The sequence below is a fragment of the Seriola aureovittata genome, chromosome 4, assembly GCF_021018895.1.
Source record: "Seriola aureovittata isolate HTS-2021-v1 ecotype China chromosome 4, ASM2101889v1, whole genome shotgun sequence".
Classification (NCBI taxonomy): domain Eukaryota; kingdom Metazoa; phylum Chordata; class Actinopteri; order Carangiformes; family Carangidae; genus Seriola; species Seriola aureovittata.
In genome coordinates, this window is record NC_079367.1 from 24,632,970 (window position 1) to 24,652,838 (window position 19,869).

The 19,869-nt window shown below is 41.2% G+C and overlaps 1 protein-coding gene across 1 annotated transcript in view; it reads left to right on the forward strand.

The window, feature by feature from the left end:
• The window catches only part of zmp:0000001236 (mastermind-like protein 2), a 34,046-nt gene extending 14,924 nt beyond the window's left edge, over nt 1-19,122 (forward strand). Inside the window, exons 2-5 of the mRNA XM_056374604.1 lie at nt 10,914-12,125; nt 17,194-17,358; nt 17,458-17,566; nt 17,655-19,122. Of these exons, the coding sequence (XP_056230579.1) occupies nt 10,914-12,125; nt 17,194-17,358; nt 17,458-17,566; nt 17,655-18,499 (2,331 nt within the window). The 3' untranslated portion in view covers nt 18,500-19,122. The remainder of the gene's footprint in view (nt 1-10,913; nt 12,126-17,193; nt 17,359-17,457; nt 17,567-17,654) is intronic.
• Nucleotides 19,123-19,869: the final 747 nt, after the last annotated feature.

The following is a 19,869-nucleotide window of genomic DNA, read 5'->3' on the forward strand; positions in this document are numbered from 1 at the left end:
CACCAGGCTCATCTGTTTTGCCTGAAGTAGTCAAAGCGAGGGGGGAAAAAAACAGCTGTCTAGCTAGTGAAGGGACGCCTTGCCAGTTGAGCTGTGAAATCCACGCAAGCAGGCAGGATAATCTCTTCCACCCAGACCAAATATCATATCCTGGGATGGAAATGCAGATATGTCCATGTACACAGCCTTGACCCAACAGGGTGTAATTCAATGTGACAGCAGCATAATGTACAATGTGATGTCCTGAATCTCATCACATTGGCAATAAAGGTAGATGTCGCTTTTGTTTGAATGACATTTCTGCCAACAGCATACAGGGGGTAACCTCACACAATGCTGCATTTTAAACTAAACTGCAGCATTGCCACAGGTTTTTGTTATTGTGTCACAAGCAAGATGAGGAATGACTTGTAGATAGACCTAATGCTATTCACATTTCTCCAACATATTTACTTTTTAATGAAGAAAACTTTCAGTTTTGCTCAGCCTCCAGTAACAACCCTATGTTCGCTGGGGAACTTATGGAGAGTTAGACTGGAAGCAAGAGATTGATTAACTCGTATTTTTATTCCTACTGCAATTTCTCCGACTTCTACTATCACTGCGATCTGGTGGTTTATCTGCCATATGACAGCCTCCTTCTGGTTAGGTTATTGTTGTTCCACAGCCCATTCCTACAGAATGGGCAGAGGGAGCCTGGCCAGGTTCTGCGCTTCCCTCTTCAGCAGATGCTGTGACGATAGCCACATGGCTGTGAGTCCCTCATCTGAGCAGTTTTCTTTGCTGAATTTTGAGACTTCACTTACCATGTGGTTGTATAATATAAGGCATCCATAATACAAGGAACTTGACAGTTTAGTAATTTGTTCTAAATTGAAGTAGACTAGAAGTTGAGTTTTATTTTTCATAATCCTTTTTAAATTTAATATAATCAGGTATAAATAATTTAGGAAAGAGGATAGGGTATATGTTTGGTGGTAGTAGAATTGGAACATGGACTTTAAACCGCTAACAAAATGTTCCCTATCAAGAACAGTTAGCCTATTTCCAAGCAACGGACTAGATGTTTATTTGACCAGATGCCACTGTAGGTACAGAGGACCTGCTTTTATCTGCTATGAACTATTTTGGGATGAGATTGGGAGATCCTTTTTTTTTTTTTTTTTTTTTCCACATCTGTCTATTGAGCAAAAATCCTCTTAATCAGCTTGAGATCATGACAGTTGCTTTGTGTTTCTCCTAACTTTGAATGAATTTCAATAATCACGTTATGGGAAAGTTGTTTTTTTCCACTTGGACAGATTACCTGAGAGCGCACCGTGTCTCTCTCTCTCACCAGCTGCGACATGTAAAAAGACCTAAAGCGTTGGTTCACAAGGCCCACTTAGACACACACAAGAGCTGCCAACATGCACAGACTTGCTCAGAGACATAAGCTCTGCTGCAACCTTGAACTCTCCCTGCCACTGTGAGAGCCATCACTGGCCCAGACAGTTGTGAGCTCAGTACCTGCAGGGCTCTATGCGAAGGCAATTTAGGCAACCCTTGGAATGAAATGTCTTATTTTTTATTATAGATGATAGTTTTACATGAAAACTACCCTTGTTAACCTAAATTAGAAAATGGGGCAGCCATAGAGAAGAGTGTCTTGTTGCCCCTACACAGAATGTTAAATGCAGTTCAGATGGTATCTATCTGTGTGCACAGGAAGTGACAAATAAAAACTTGAATTGTTGGGTATTGGTAGAGAGACTGACACAACAGGGCCAGTAAAAACTTTATGGGTTTTTTTGATGGTCTCCTGGCCCACCGATGTGACAGCCCACCAGGATATGTCTCAGTATGCCCGATGACCAGCCAGACTATAAAGGGTTTTGTTGTACCTGGGTGGTGGTTGGAGTGAATATCAATACGTAATAAAAAATCAATCTAACCTAATGATAGCAAGTTAAAATCTACCTTTTTCTCTCTTCTCCTCTTTTTTTCCTCTTATTTCTCTTTCTCACCCTCTTGCCTCAGCCAGATGTTGCCACATGTCTCCACTTTATCTGTCGTTTCAAATTAAAAGCCCTCTGCAGAGTCGTGTAATTGCGACTTCATGATATTGCAGCTGCGGCAATAACTCTGCAGCTGTGGTCTGCTGCTGCAAAATGTATATATGGGAAACACTGTAAGGGCAAGTGCTTTCACATTATTATAATCTGATTCAATGTTAATATGAAAAATATTGATTAATATAACATAAAGAGAGAAATAAAAACTCAAACAGCAACAAGCATGAACTCGGTGTTGGTCAATGTTTTCCCTCATTTGTCCATTTTGTTATTTTGTTTTTTTTAATATAACGATCACAGACTAACCTGATGCCAGATGGTTTGTTACACAGAACCATCTGGGAAGGATTCATTGGAAACTGGCAGGCGCTTTCAAAAAAATACTTGGCAGGTGATTGGGTGAACCATCTGTCTGTCATATGACGTAATAGGAGAGCACTAAAGAGGAAACGCAACACAACAACAAGCCGCAGTCTGCGGAGCTCTGAAAGTTACTTAGCATGTCAGTAGATGACTCTTACCGTCTTCATAAGGAAAATGACAGTCACTTCGCGTATCTAACAGTAGTTCCTCCCTCATAAGACGCTGATTGGTCTGAACCGCCGCCGCTCGCAAGATGCAAGATGGATTCTCATTTGCGAGAAATTCAGCTCCCTTGAAAGGTTTAATCAGACTGGCCTGGGTTTGTAAAGATGAATATAACATCTGCAGTAAACTGGCAGCATGTTTCATGATTTCTTGGTATCTAGGTTCAAATCAGACGGTTGCCTCCTTCCAACATTTGGAGCCAGCAGTGTGCAAAATTGTCTAGCGTAGCTATTAATTTAGTGCTCTACCAGATGATTCCCATGGGTTTCATGTTTTTTGTGGCAAAGTCAAACCAAAGGCTTTTCACCAGTCTCAACAGTGTGAAAACCAGTTGTAGCTTAGAACGCAGCTGTCCAGAATCAAGGCGAACAATTTTGAATTGAATTGACCTGAATTGTTTGTTTTTCAGGGATGATGATATCTAACTAATATCTAAGATATATATCAGTATCATGTGGTGTTTTGTTTTTGTCCTTCTGGGAAATGTCAGGCCGATGATAAATTTTTAGAGGTCACATATTTTCTGTTCCATGATCCCCCAATGCCCCCCCCACACACACACACACAGACGCGCACACAAACACACACACACACACACACACACACACACACACACACTTTTCCTTGGTTGGAGTCGGTGAGAGCTCTGCAGTGTTTTCTGTGTCCGTCTCTGCTCGCGCTGGTCCACACAGGCCTTATTTGGAATGTCAGAACTGATAGGAGTGGGAGTCAAACAAAGCTTCCCACTCATTTATTTTTTCTTCTTACTTTCTGGCTGCAGCAGTCCCTTTTCAAACCCAACTAGCCGAGGATTGTTTCAGAGGATGAGTGCAGATTAGTGTGACTGCTCGCCTGTCCTAATGCGTATGTGTGTAATTTAAGTGAAAGCTGAGAGAGATGACAGAACTCAACAAGTACACCATTTTCAACTAGTGGATTTTTCCGAGCTTTCTCCATTGAAGCGGTTTAAAACACTAAATGTGTTTCCCCTCTCTAAAAGCATGAGGCTTATCAAAACCTGGCTGAATGAAGCAGCATTAGCACAGCATTAACCACTCAGCCCAGGTTTCCCATGGGATATAAAATGGATCCTTGTTTCAGTGGGAAATCGCCACAGCAATGTTACTGAAGAGTACTTTGCAATCCTATCAGATATTGACTAATATTGTTTCCTGATTTGGAAATGCAGTCTCTACATTTGAAAGGGAGCATCAAGGAATTCACAATCCAAATGAATGATAAGACATAAACAGGTCTTAAGTATAAAATATGGTACAATTTAAAAGATTATCTCATCAGTAGTTACTGCAGATCCTCAATAATGCACACTATCAGGATGCCTTACATAAGCTAGTGAAGCTAAATGATGGCTTTCTTTGTAGTCGCCAGAGATATGACTGGAATGGCTCAGGACTGTTTTGCTCAACTCTGCACTGGCACTGTTGGCTTTCATCGTTCTGCAGCTGCATGCTGAAGAGCAGCCAGATGTTTGAGATGGTGAAATGAGCCTAGCAAGCAGGAAACGGCTCTGCATGCCATAGGAATCGTCTTTGAAAACAGGAAGGGAACTTGTTCCCTGCTTATGGGCCTTTTCCTGTGGCATGACCGGAGGCAGGCCTTGTGTTTGACAGTTGCTGGGAAAAGGTACTTGCGGTTGTATGGCAATGGCCTTTTAAGGGTACAAACATCCTTGGAAAGCCTTAGATGTGTTTAACAAGGGATTTGTTTTCAGTGGAGTGAAAATTATCGGCTCATCTATCTCGTGGCCACGTTTCTGTGTCTTAGTTTCACCTCTGCATTCATGACTTTTTTGTGTAATGTGATAGTTAAACAAAAGAATCCATGGAACCTAGAGTTAGTGATATGTTAACCAATGTCATATAGCTCCAGGCTGCTTTAAGACCCAGGTGTCAGTGCTGCTATTATCCTGCTTTACCTTCTCTAATGTACTAAATAACAAATCATTAAAGTGCATCCAGGATTGTTAAGTTGAGGATTTTTCTCTAATCTTTCCATGCTCACAGTGACCTCTGGTGTCTGCAAGGATTGCTCATTTCTTATTCCTGAGACTTTCCTGGTAAGAATCCTTTTAATGTCTTGATTTATGTTAACCCTCCCACACCCTCAAGCAGTTTCCCAGCCTGAAAATTGTTTCTTACCTCCTGCCTCTCACACTTAAGCAGGCAGTGCACATACACCAAGTGAAGGAAACATGTCATCATGGTAGATACATCATGTCCTGTCATTTTTGGTGTTCAGTTTGTAACACTTTAGATGTGGAGTGGAATGGCAATAGCTGATAGAGGGTGTTTCCACAGCTTAAGAGTGTTGGACCAATGAGAATGTGTTGCCACTAAATGAACCCCTCTGAGCTACAGCTTAGCCTATATGTTGTGGACAAGAAAAACCCTGTATGGTTATCTGTAACTAGCTCTGGGCTTGTTAAATGGTGGGATCTCCTCCTGCCCATAGCCTTTCTCTCTTTTACAATGACTAAGTGAGGACAAAGGTGGCAGTTGTCTCATAGGAAAAATGATGCTGTGGTGAGTGGCTGTTGCAGTTAAAATCTGTAAATGATTTTTCAGTGTGTTATGGGCAGCGAACTTGTAGTTTCCAGCTTTAAATCATTTATCAAAGGGATCCCTTTCGCTCTGGAAGCCACAGTGGTGCGTGCGGCACGGGATTTGATCCTGAGTCCGGGGAGCCCTCAGCCCTCCTCAGCAAATGTCTCTGTGGTTAAAGAATGACATGTAGATGAGAGGCGACAGCAGTGTCAGGAGCTCTGTGAGCCACATGGCCATGGGTGATGTGATGTGACAGCTTGTCACTGCGATGTTGGTGACCTGTGGTACGTCTGCAGTGGCGTGGCCTAGCTGGTGCTGCCGTGATGCCTTGACAGAGTCCCCCTCCACACACACCCCCACCCCCACCCCCCACCCCTCCCTCCTACCAAACACACACTCACACAGTTCCTAGCAACGCTTCACTGTTGTCCTGCTATCCTGGGAATCTGTGGTCCAGGAAAACCAGCTCTTGAACTCTTTGTACCTCACAGGGCAATATACTCAATATTATCTACAATAAGTCATTCAAACTACCTGGCCGGGGCAGGAATAATTAGTGTTGTAGATAATTAAAAGGGATGTAATACAGTTGTATTAAAAATGAGCTTGACCAATGACTCTAACTATCCAAGAGCAGTTTTATATACCTCGTCCACTCTCCCTCAATTAAGGTCTCTCATCATTGTAATGGGTGTGCAGTGACCGGTGATTGCAGAGATACCAGCATTGCTTGTTACTTTTTTTTTTTTAAGGGGCCCCACATATTTTCTTCTTGGGTCCATGCGTATTTTTGGAGCAGCTTCCTCCTGCCTCCTCTTGCCTTGGGCATATCATATTAAACTCATCTGTTTGATTCTGGAGAAAGGACATGCCAAAGCAAGGGCTGATTGGAATACTGGCTTTAATCTGTGCATTTGGGTAATGGAGAGCTGATATTTGAATGGGAAATGTCTCCGACAGGATTTTTTTTGTGCGCAGGCTGCCTTTTGTTAAAATAGCAAGTTTCTCTATGGAATGTTGGAGCTGAGCTACAGCAACTGTTAAAAAATCTGCCTTCAGTAAACATAATGGATGATTTCTCTTCAAAGGAGCTCTTATCATCTCTTCCCATTTCCCAGAGGCTGCCACAAAGCTGCCTCTCTTTTTTTTTTTTCTTTTTTTTTTTTTTTCCTGCTGCTGCTGCTCATCCTTCTCTCCTGCCTGCTCTCTGGAGGGCAGCTTCAATCTAATACAACTGTGTCAGGAAGTGTGGGGATGCAAAGTGCTGATGAGCCGAAAGTAGCCCACCTCTGCAGTGTGCTGCTTCGTCCCAACACGCGCCAGCCTGATTAGGAAAGTACACTATGAACCTGTGCTCACATCCCTGTGCAGCCTTATGGCACATGCCCTATAGAAACAGATTAAATATGTTTCTTTTGTTGTTCCATTTTGAGACATAATGTTATAATTTACTACATGTAAAAAGGATTAAGCCTACTGATGTTATCATTTTGTAAGCCACCAAAACGTCTTGAATTTTTAATTTTTTTATAATGCTAAAAGAGACTAATTTTTCTTCTAAACCTTGCTTCAATAGATATGTATATATTTAGTGCTGGATTGTCATAAAAAACACAGCACATATGCTGTTGTGGCATATTTTTTAGATATAAATTCAGTTATAATTGATTGTTGCTGCCTCAGTTCAGCCCTCAAAGTAACATCATTTCCTTTATTCTTAAAAGCTATGCACATATTTTCTTTACATTGAATGTATATGTGGCTTAAAAACAAGTCTGTTTAAACTCAAACCAAACATGCAAAATTGTCAGCATTGTCAGTACTGTTGGGAGCAATATGCTTAGCCTGGAACATTGTGCACACCTTGCTGTGACCTTAACTATGCTAAATGAAAACAAGCTATGGCTCAGTAACGAAAATAAAATAACATAGAATAAAAATGAAAACAGTTTAGAGTGTAGACAAAGCAGAATTGGACCTGATTTGACTGAAACTATGAATTGTCTTGTGAATGTACATACTGTATTGCAGCAGTCTCAGCCCCAGCTTCCCTACCTTCCTTTAAATTATTAACATTTTCAAGTTATCCAGGATGTTCGATTCAGTTTCTCTGGATATAGTATCATGGCTTACTGCTTTAGACAGCTAGTGGAAACCCTATAATTAAACTGAGCCCTCCACACTTTGTCAGCATTCTGCAAGCAGATATCTGAGTTTTGTATGACAGCTGATCATTGGCACTGGTCTGAGGGCTCTTGTTTCTTATCTGGCAATAAACGTGCTGAAATCCCCTCTTGCAACAGTATGTAACCTGCAGAACCGCATAAATATTATGTCTCCCTAGGAACACAATAGTCGTATTTATTCCTTTATTTTGGGGCTGTTTTTTCCATGTCAAATGCCGAGAGGAAGGTTTCTAACTCTTGCAGGAGCGGATTGCAACATGTTTCAGGACTCTGGTGAATAGATTAAAGGCTGGCGAGCTCAAGCTTTTGTTGAGCCGCGCTTTCATACTCAAACACATGCACAGGCACAAAACCTTCGAACACTTTCAAACCTATACCCTTGAAGCACGCATGGCTCTGAGGGCTGTGCCACTGGTCTGACAGATGGTAGCAGGAGGCCTGGTGTTTCGCCCCTGTTATGGCTCACCCGGAGCCCCATCCACAGTGCTCAGCATCACCACACTGCTCTCCATGACACACAAGCTACCAGCCTCCCAGCTCCCAGGAATAGATAGCCCCTGTTGACGGGGCCAAGGTCAGGTTCCTCACTGCCACAGTCAAAGGGCATCAGTAAGCAGCATTGAAAATAATTAATAATTTTCAGACTAATTTTTGTCCACTAGTTGGTCAAGTGAAGTACAGTTACACCTTGTTAAAATCCTTGAAACATTGTGAGTATTGTGTCCTTTTTGTTTATTGTAGCTGTAAGAACTTCTGGTAAAAACAAATTATTTTGTCAGCCTTGGTTTTGTATTAGTAAAATCCCTAAACGATCACTCTGCTCACTACTAACATAGACGTTGGCGGTGCGTGAATTAAATTTTCCACTTACGCTTTCATCTCTAAGATGATCGGTATATAATACATATGTTTGAGCCTCTCATGCTGCAGGAGTCACTTTCAAAGTGATTCAGAGCTTCTAAGCTCATTAAATGTTAATCAAAAAATCTATTTTCAGATCACTTGGAGATCTGTCATGAGGATTTCAGGCCAGCTAGGAGGCCACTACTTCTGAGTGCTGAGTGAACAGGATGATACTTTATTTGTTGGAAATGTAAAGAAAAAAAAGCGCTTGGATATTTGTTATTTTATGCAAATGAAGATAATATGAGGATGCACGTGTGATCTGACCTTGACAAAATCTCAACTGCAAAATGTCTTGAGAAGCTTCTGCTTTCAGTTATGAACTAAGAACTACTCTTGAACATAGTCCATTTTTAAATGGCACAGAGGCAGTAGTGAGGCAACCCTGTCTGACAGTGGCTTTTTGCAACACATCCACAGTCCTCTCCATTATTCATGATGTGTTTTCTCAGACAGTGCCTTGAACCATGAGGAGTACTCCTGTCTGTCTTCTCCAGAAAGAGCCCTCTGAATCGAGAGAGAAAGTGGGCATGAGCTGCACACACTAGAAGGCCTGTTTTAATCTGTTTTTTGGACAAAAACGGATGTCCAAGGGTATCTGTAGAGGCTCAACGTTTAATAGGTTGGATCTCAGTGAAGATGGCAAAAGGGGGGTGGTAAATGAAACATACTGTAGATGAACTTATGGACGATTTCCAAGTTAAAACCGTATGTCTCTGTGATTTTCTGTATTAACTTGGCATCATCCAACCAGGCAGTCATTACATCAGCGGAAAAGATTTCTTCCTCTGTAGTTTCTGTTCAACTGACTTAAGTTTCAGATGGCAGGGTGTCTGTAAGTGTACCATCAACCAGTGTTTTGGAAGTGTATTCTGCCTACAGCTGCAATACTACACAGTAACAACATATTGTTGGCCAAAATTTACTTTGACATTAGTCTCAGGTACCCAAGCTCTCCTTTTGTCTGTGGGTTTTTCTTCTACTGTCACACTGGTCGTTATCACAGAGCTCATGCAAGTTTCAAATGTCTGCTAGTTGATTTACCTACTGTGCTAAAATAAACCGAATGGAAATGAATCTGTCTATTTGCAGTCATGCTTTGGAAAACGGTCTGCACTAGTTGTTAAGTATAACAGCTTGTACTTTCTAAGCTAAATGCAAACCCACTAGTATAATCATCTGGACATAATAGATAATTTCAGTATCCCTCTCCTTCTTAGCACAACACCATTGACATAATCATCATCATCCATCCGCTTATTAGCTAGAATATAGCAGGCTTGGTGAGTCACGGAGATATTTGTGCCTTGATTAACATGTGAGGATATAGCTCTGAACAATTGTTAAGCGCATTAGCACAAGTAATACAGACATGAACAGAGTAGAAATGTAGTGAACTACAGGATTCACTCCAAACCCTCAGGCTATGAATCATCTTAATGCAATGTGTGCCAGCAGGTGGAAATGACTCAAATTTGTTCCCACAGTGAAATATGCAACACACTGATACTCCTCTCCTGTGATCAGGTTGGTGTATAATCAGAGCCATTTTGTTTCCATGCAGGCACCACATTAAGAGATGGTCAGATAATCAGTCATTTTTATGTGTATACAACACTGTGCCTGAGACTGCCACTGCATAGACAATTTCTCTCTCAGTGAGTTGACTGAAAAGCTCACATGAAGAAAGAAACTGCATTATTTTATTGACTTGACAATGACAGCTATACCTGAAAATATAAATAATCCAGGTTTTGCTGTGTTAACATGAGCTTTTTGGTTAGGGTTTTTAATGCTTCAGTTTTATGGGGTGATACTGAGTGGTTAGAGTTGTGAGTCATGGCTATGTGCTTAGTACCTTAAATGAAGACATGGGGATAGGACAAAAGGAAGTCGGATATCTGCACCAGCATGTTAAGCAGAATCTAAGCCACAAAGGAGAAACTCTGCTATCTAACGAAGCACAATGGACGAAAATATAATGTATGCAAATGAGGGAAACAGACAAAGGCCCTATTCTTCTCTCTGAGGTCTGTCGACTGTATCAGATTCCTAACTATCTTCTCAGCCTATCCACTGCGCTCAAACTACATAATATAAAAACAATTTTCTAAGTGCTGCAGCAGCGTTTCCTTCATTTCGGTATTGCACTGCAAGTGGTTAAATGAAATTATATATTTTAAGCTGTCTTATCCGAATGTATCTGCATGTTTCTTTTTTCAAACTGATGTGACAGGGTGCCTTAAACAAGAATAAAGGATTTGAGATCATCACTGTTGTAAAATCAAAACTTGTTCTACTGAATGAAAACACTGTCTATTAATAAAGGTAATCTTCCTAAATTCACAAGTTGGTGCAGAATCTATAGGCCTTGGAGCAAATTGTGAAATTTCATCAATTTACATGGTGATACTTTGAGCTGGATGTAGGATTGAATGCATCCAGACCAGAACTATCGCCAAGATTTAAATTGGCTCACAAGACAGCTTTGTAATAATTAACATCTTATGAGACTGTCTAAACCCAGTAAACAATAAATTAATGAACTGAAGGTGAGGTGAAGGCTTTTTCTCTGTTTCATAATTGATTCTAAAATTCAGTTCTGTTGTCTTTTGCAGCTTCAAGGATCTTTGCGAAGGAAGATCGAGGGACATGCACCAGGACACATACCAAAGCAGAATGGGCTCTCCTGTGGTTTCTCTGGATCAGACTTTAAGAGGGTCCGTGTGGATACTGGTGGTCTGGGACATGGGCCTTGCAACCATAACCTCACCCAGTCTCACTCTCTTCAAGGGTCCTCAAGCATGGGCATGCAGCGGAAGAATTACATGATGCCCCATGGAGTGGGGTCAGACATATTCAACATGACCCTGAAAGAAATGAAAAAAGAGCCCATGGAGGTCCAGTCTTGTGGCCAGCATAACACAGAGATGATTTTTGACTTTAAAGATGAAGGTGGGGGTCAGATTGACCCAGATCTCCAGGATCTGTTTGATGAGCTGACAAAGACAGTGCCCCCACTGAATGACCTGGAGTTTGAGAAGATACTGAAGCAGGATGATACATTCGGTTTGGATCTAGGTCGGCCAAACTCAGCAGGCGCAGCTGCGAGTCTGTGTTCCCCGATGGAGAAGCCGATCAAGACGGAGCACTCCCCAGATTTTGGCCAGGTTCACGGTGGCTCGCCACAGCTTCGGCCAGCCTCAGCAGGGCCCTCTTTCACATTGACCAGCACCTCTTCTACCACCACGTCACAGAAAGCTAACACTCAGGCAGGACACCCCAGAGCTATGCCCTGCTGGCCAGAAATATCTCACGCAGAGCAGCTGAAGCAGATGGCAGCAAACCAGCAGCAGCCGAGCTCTCTGCTCCATCACCACCACCAACCACCACCTGTGGGATTGACCAGCTGGGCTCCCGCTATGAGCACCCACTCCTCCACCAGCACCTTCCCCCAGGACAAGGTCTCCAGTTCAGCCCCGCTTAGCCAGCAGAGGATCAGCGCCCAGAGTAAAGGGATCAACAACTGCCTCTTCAAGTCAAACGGCCACAGTGGCTCCCATCATTTGGACATGAAGGTTCTCAGCACCAAGCCCACGTTGCACTTCAGCCCCAAAGCGCCCCATTCTGCCAGTCAGCCGATGCCTATCATGGCAAGCTCAGTGAACAAGAGTTCAGCCCAGCAGCAACAGTCCCCTTCGACGGGCCAGAATCAGCCGCATTCAGCTCTCCATTTCCAGAACCAACAGATCTCCACGTCAGGAGCGCTTTGTCTGCAACCCAAGTCTGTTCCTGCTGGCCTGCCGTTCAAGCTGTCACAACAGCGACAGGTAAGGGCTCTGCTCAAAATCTTTTCACATGTTATGAGGTGAAAACCTTGACTCTCCAAACCTTTTACAAATTAAAACAAAATGACCTTGTGCTTAGTTTGATGACTGAGCAATTTTGATCACGGTCTGTTTTTCTTTTACATGCAACTATAGAGGAGTGTGGAATCAAAGTTCACTGTAAGCATTAAAATCACCTTACAACACCAAAAAACCAACTAGGGTCTTCATGAGATAATTATATTTTTGTATGTATAGGCTAATTATGTATAAATACATATATACTGTATATACACACACACATACATACATTCACACAAAAACATGTGCTTGTACTATCATATGTAATAACATACACACAACACACTTAACGCCATGAAATTATGAAGTATGTGTTTTAATTAATGGCAATAACAATGACTTAAATGTAAATATGCATAATTACAACCAGTGTATGAAACCGAGGGCACATTTTCTGTTAGTTTATCCAAATGTTTTTTTTATTTTTTATTTTGTAGCAGATGGTGAATAATTGGCTTGTGTCTTTTATAGCACTGTATATAGGAAATAGATAATGGCATAAGTTGTCATTTCCTCTGCTGAAAGTAAAGTAACATGATACACAGCACAGTCAAACTCACTCACTTTAGTCTTCCTCATCAGTCGGTTTCCTCACTTTGCTTGCAGCAGCCAACCTGCTGTCTGAAACAGCAACAATGCATCGCTGTTTGTTTTGGGACTTTCTTGTCATTGTTCTAGCTGCTGTCTGTGTCTTTGCTGTTGAATATGTATTTCCCCTGAAAGTGTTTTGACGATGACACAGATTGCCAGAGCATGGTAGATTAACATGCAGGACTTCTAATTTCTCTGCTTGTCATGGTGGCTCCCCGTCAGGGCACAGATATGCACAGCGGGATTTGCTAATTGGAGGTTGTTAGCTACAAGGGACAAGTGGTGGAAAATGACAGTAATCTGCTTAGCCTGGTGCCGGAGGTTGAATCACTGATTTGTTATGATTGGGGAGATTTAGACCGTCCCCTCTTTCATTTTTGCACTAACAGTATCTGTAGCTGTCTTTGTGTGAAATGATAATGCAAGCCGCACAAGAGAGCACTCGTAACCTCTACAGATCAAGGGAAGTGCTTGAGTGACTGGGAAAGGGTGGGAGGAGGGAGAGAGAGGGAGGGAATTGTACAGACATGGAAGTAAACAAGATAGGATGACAAACACATCATCGGGCATGGGTGTAACAGAACCAGTTTTACCACTATGCCAGAGAGCCATTTACACTCTAAACAGAACATGTGGTTGTGCACATTCATTTTTAAACACCTTTTGAAGTCGCAATAAAATACTGTCATGATCACCAGCTCTCTATTAATGTGTGAGGCAGAAATAGATTTTAAAAATCTTTAAAATTGGTGAATGATCTGAAATCAGGAACAAACATTTCTCAGGGCTCCAAATGACCACATTTCACACCATCTCAAATATTTTTTATATAAACATTTACATTTTTTTTTAAGCTAGCTTTTAAGTAAAATTACTGGTCATGTCAGAATTTGCATTAGTATTAGTGTTACTATTAGCATTAGTGATAATGAATGATAATAATAATTCTGTGGGTCTAAACATAATGTAGCACATTAAAAACTATAAAATTATAAGCAGTAAAAATGTGGTACATAATTAAAAATAATAGTATTGAGAGGCCGAATATCAAATAATGAAAAAGCCTTCAATGGATTTTGATAAATTATTAAAAAAGCAAACTTTTCCAAAGCCCAGATCTCCTGAAAGTAAAAGCTCAGTCACCTCTAGTCTTTAAAATGCTGAGGACATGAAGCTGTGTTCAAGTTCAGAAGGGGTAAAGATTTGGTGAGATAACTTTCCCAAGGACATTGTGCTTTAACGTGCTGTAAGTTTGAGCAAATAAAATATGCAAGCATGAAGCTCGGGTTATGATAGTGTAGGAATTACAGGGAAGAAATAAAAGCCACCTTACAGTTTTAGAACAAGTGCTTAAAAAGGCTGATAATGGTGTTTGCCTTTTGTAGTCAGCATGGACAGGGTTAAAAGTCTAACTAATGAGGAAGGGACAGCTCACAGAGAGGAGGAAAAAGAGTGGAGTCTCTTCCCACAGTGACTTGAATTAGTAATGCCAGAAAAATAAAGGTCCTGAAAGAGTTCCCTGATCCCCTGTGTAACACCAGCGACTAGCAGCGGGCTTCCTCCCACTGAGTGAAGCTGAAGACCTTTTTAAAACAGCCAGAGATGCGAGCTTTGGTGCTTGTTTGAAGCTTCATGAAGTTTAATAATCAGTTGCAGAGTCAAACGTGTCAAAATTCAAATGCACCGCTCTGTAATTCTCTAAGTGCGAGGTCACACACACACAAAAAAAAGTAGAATTACATTCTCGTGCAGCGTACTGTACACTAGAGGACACTAATGCATTATGGAGCCTGAGTTACTGTGGTTGGTGGGCAGTGCTACTTCAAGGACATGGTTTTGTGCTGCTGGTCACATCAGTAGTGTAGCCTGCCTATGTTGTGCATTTAAGCTAAAAAGCGAAAAAAAAAAATCAGAAAAATAAAGACATGTTTTTTATGATGTCTGAAATAAAATTGATTCCTAATTTCTGCTGAATTTTCAGCAGAAAGCATAAAAAATCTGTATGGAATTTTCTGGAAACTAAATGCCATAGACGGCAATCCATGCAGGTCCAGAGTGGGCAACTTCAAGGAAATACAGAGGTTGTTTTTTTTAGCTATTCACACATCTTTTAAGTTAATGTAGAAAACAATTAATTTTTAATTTTTTTTTAATTTAGTTCTATAATTTTAAGCATCTAATGACTCTGATGAAGCAGAGTAAAAAAAACAAAAACAGTTTAACTTTTTGTATACTTGACTTTCAGTCTCCATGTAGTGAATTTGCATATTTTTTAATTATATCTAAACATTTATATTTACATTTGGCAAGAGTGACTCAGCCTAAGACGACACCTTTAGAACAAGTGAAGACAGGGATTTAGCAGTAATTTCATCACCTCAGTGATTAGCTTCAGCTAATATAGATTTTCATTTAAACACTACACAAGAGCTTATACTTCTGAAGAATAAAGTAGACTTTGTTCTAAAAAAATCAGAAACCCAAATTATAACTGCAAATAAAGATAAAGGTTTTCCTGCAGTAAATAATGACTCCTCAACTTTTGTTGATGCTCTTGTGGCACCACATCCCTCAGTTAGGAGAAGAACTGGGCCACGGGGGTTGAGCCTACCAGGTCACTCCGGCAGTGCTGTGAAGGGAGTACTTGTTTCCTGGGAAAGGGAGCTGCGGCCAAGTCCAGATGCCGAGGCGCTCCCCAGGGACAGCGTCCCGAGTCCAGACTGGAGGAAGTGCAGTGTGAGAGCCGGCAAGGCTGGGCCTGGATCACTGTCAGCTGCCTGCACTGCCGCAGGATGGGAGACTAAATCACTCTGCTCCTTCTCTGAGGCCCGAGCCACATGTGGTATTCATTTACAACAAGCTTGTGAAGAATGAGAGGGGGAAAAAACATGGAAAACAGCTTTATGACACATCAGGGTGACAGAGAGGATTACTCAGTTGTACATGCTAAAACACCCCTCAATGGGTTTGTCTTACAATAAAGATGGAACGAGCCCACTCCAGGGTACCTCTGTGGGGAAAATATCTGTGATGGCCACAGTTTCTCACAGTCTTGCTAACTGGATACAGTGAATCAAAGCCAGTGACTCTGCTTTCTAGAGTAACAGAAACCGCTGTTTTGATGTTTTAGTCCCTGTGTAACCTCATTGCCATGCTTGGTTTGCTGTGTGGGTTGAACTCAGGCAGAGAAGGCGAATATTAGCTCATGTGAAATGGCTTGTGACTCCTGATGAGTTTCAACTTCCCTCATTCTCTAATCCGGTCTCGTTAGTTCTCCATATTTCAGCCCCATTCATTATCATTCTCTCACTCACACACACACACACACACACACACACACACACACACATATATATGCGCACACACACTAACTTCCCTCTCTTTTCTTTCTGTTTTTCTTTTGGGACCACAAAGTCACCACCCTGTAGAGATTCGTCCTCTGTGAAAAATCTGTCCTCTAAGTAATAGCTTCTGCTAAATGCACTGTTGGATTTAATCCATTTCACCCTGGGAAATATTTTAAGTCAACACAATGACTGACACTGTATACACAGCGCGTGTTGACTTGGATTTGGTGCACATTAACCTCTTTCATGACAAATGCTTGCACTTTGTAGAAGCTCGGGCATAGTGAGAGTGTCCTTGTGTCCACAAGTAAGACAGGTTTTACTTGGAGTGCTTAGATGGCCCGGACAGCTGCCTAAAAAAGCCAAAAAGATATGAATTACAAGGACGTATAACATCTCAAGCACCTATGATGGTGAAAGCTTGTTCGCAAAAGCATACATTCAGGACAAGATTTCAAATAAAAAGCTAGTTTGGATGTCTCAATTTCATTTGAGTGCTGCCGACTACAACGTTTTAATCAGAATGATAGTGTCAGGAGCCAAATGGGTTTCTAGAGGATGGAATGCCGCCTTGCCAAACACAACACAGTGATCAGTAAAGGAGAGCTTATTAAATGGAGGTAGTCATGGTGCTGGCGCTTAACTCCCCATCGGCACACATTTCCTGCTGTCTCAGGGATTCTTTCCACTCTCTTTAGACACAATTATCAAGGGAGAAGCAGGCCTTGAGGAGGGCTCGACTCCCCCCTCCAAAAAAAAAAATCCTCTCTCCAAGTCTTCCTTTTTCATCTGCAGAGGGAGTAGCCTTGACCACATTCTGGAGGTTGAATAGCATCTTTGACACAGATCTATGCCTTGTAGAATTTTGCCCTCTAGTGGTCAACTGTTATTATTGCACTGTTTTGGTTCTGTGTTTTCCGACAACAGCTTTCACAGCACTTAGCTCCCATCTCCAGGCACTTAGCAGACAAGAGGTAAAAAGACTTATTTAAAAATTAAAAAGTACCACCACCGACACTAATGTAAAACCATCATGTGTGTCTTCTTCTCAGGGTGTTCCCCCTGGTCCAAGGCTGCCCACTAATGGAAGCTTAGGAGTCATGTCAGGCCAGTCGCAGCCACGGCCCCCAGCACCCAACAGCCAGCAGAAAGGCCCAGCCAAAACTCAGTCCATGCAGAGACAGCTTAACCAACAGCAGCACACCATCAACAATTCAGTAAGCTACAATTACATTTTACTGTTTTCACTTTGTGAGAGTTTGTTACAAATGATTAATCACATAATTAGTACTCACAACTTTGCCTTTCCTTTGAAGGACAAAGACAATGCACATGATCAGTTCAGTCGTCATCTCACGAGACCGCCACCTGATTATAAGCAGTCAAGAAGTATGGTGGGACTTCAGCAAGGAAACATTTTCACAGGTACTGTACATTTGTGATAAGACAGAAATGATTTAAATGCTTACAAGTGAACCATAATTATAATCATATTCCCTTGGTATCTCTTTAGGTCAGAACTCCTCTCAGTCTTCCAGCAATGGCCCAGAGAATGACCTACAGTCCATGTCTTGTCACCTCCCAAGTGGGTCTGGTTCAAAGATAAGTCCGTCACCATCAGACCGCCGGTTTGGTATTGGGGCGGACTGTCATCCGAGTCCTTGTATCACCCAGTTCCAGCAGCATAACACTCAGAATAGAATTGGACTAAATCAAAATAAACCTAAATTCCTGGGACCAAACACACAAGGAGGTTCCTTTGGGATGAACAATGTAGCAGGTGTACAACATCCGAGAACGACAGCTGACCTGCATTCCTCAGGGGTGCCAGGACAGGGTCTCGGAGGCTTGATGACAAATGTCAACATGGGCTGGGGCGCAGCCAACAAGCAAGTGACAACTGGACTTGGTGTTAGGCGGCTACCAAACCCACTGCAGTCACAGGGTGCGCAGCTGGACATGCCAAACCACCCGTACCAACAGAGGCACATCGGCCCACCAAACCAGGTAGCACCAGACATCGGGATGCTCCCTCTTAACCCATCGATAAGGGACACAGGCCCAAGACCAAGCCAGCCAATGATGGGCTCTCCATCAGCAGTGGGAAACCTTAACCAGGCCTCTCCTGAACAGAGGGTACCAGCGGGCAGCTTTGCTGAGCCCAGTCCCAGTTCTAGCAGCTACCAGAATAACAGAGCCAACCGCCTGACCTTTGACTTCCTGCCCGAGGGAGACAACACAGTTCCCGGGATCAACACAGACTCAGACTTTATAGACTCTCTGCTCAAGTCTGGCTCTGGGAATGATGACTGGATGAAAGACATAAATTTGGACGAGATTCTGGGCAGTCACTCATGAATTTGGGTCACAGATGGCTAAAAACCGACCCAAAACTCAAATTATAAAGGTTATGTATGTAGGTGGAAGGGATAACATTTGTAAATAATGATAAAATGGAATTTTATAAACTCATAATGTTTGTTATCCAAGTATACTGTATTGATTTATATTGTATTTACTGTGAAAGGAATTTGTGTTCTGTCCTTAGTACTCAGCATATTTTGTTCCTGGTATATTGTCCAAGAAACTGCTTTTCGTTGCAGTCACTGTTATTGTGGTCTGTCTCATTCAAACTGTAGTGCTGTCCTATAGGATAAAATACCAAATTCACACTGTGAAAAGAAAACATTGCTGTGTTGCTTTCAAGTTCATCTTGGCAATCCAAGTTAAGTTCCTAAATCTCCATCTACTATTTAGCATGATATGGTATTTACCTTCAGAAGTTTTGCTACCATGCACACAGAGAATCTTGCCACAACAAATGTTTTCTTACTTATTGTTTAAGCTTTTTGATCTGTGGTAGTTTTTGATGAAATATAAATAATGTAACCATTATTTTTTTTCATGTGATATTTAATAATTATTGGGATAGTAATGAAACATTATAATACATGCAATTAATAAAATTGATTTGAATAAAGTCTTGCTTTTGTTTTTTTGTTTTTTTTTCTTACATACTTTGGTTTGAAATGTAAAGCAAAGACAGAAATAATCCTCTGTGGTTTATATTGTTTTACTATAATCCAGTTATTGTAGTATGATATAATTTTTCTATTCCAAACATAGGTGATGCTTCCTTACAGTAAGCCCCTCATCTTATGATAGTGAAGTTAAACTTGAACTTAAAAAAAATGAAGAATATACTAAAAGATGTTATTTGAATGCTCATAACTTATATGTATATACACTTATACATGACCACAGGCCCGGGATTCGAAGGCAGAACCTTCTCACTGTGAGAAAACAGTTCTAACCAGTGCACCATCATGCCACTCCATAAAAAAGTCATAGTATAGTAAGGCATAAAAAGTTTTAGTATAGTAAGTCATGAAAATCCCATACTATAATAAGGCATAAAAACAAAAAACGTCATAGTATAGTATTGCAAAAAAATGTAATACTATAGTAAGTGATGAAAACGTCATAGTATAGTAAGGCAAAAAATTTTAAAAAATATCATAGTATAGTAAGGCATGAAAACGTAATAATATAGTAAGACAAATAAAACATAAAAAAACTTCATACAATAGTAAAGCATAATAACGTCATGTATAGTAAGGCAAACGATGTCAAAAAACATAGTATAGTAAGGCAAAAATGTCATAGTATTATAAAGCATAAAAATGTAAAAAAAAAATAGTATAGTAAGGCAAAAAAGACATCATAGT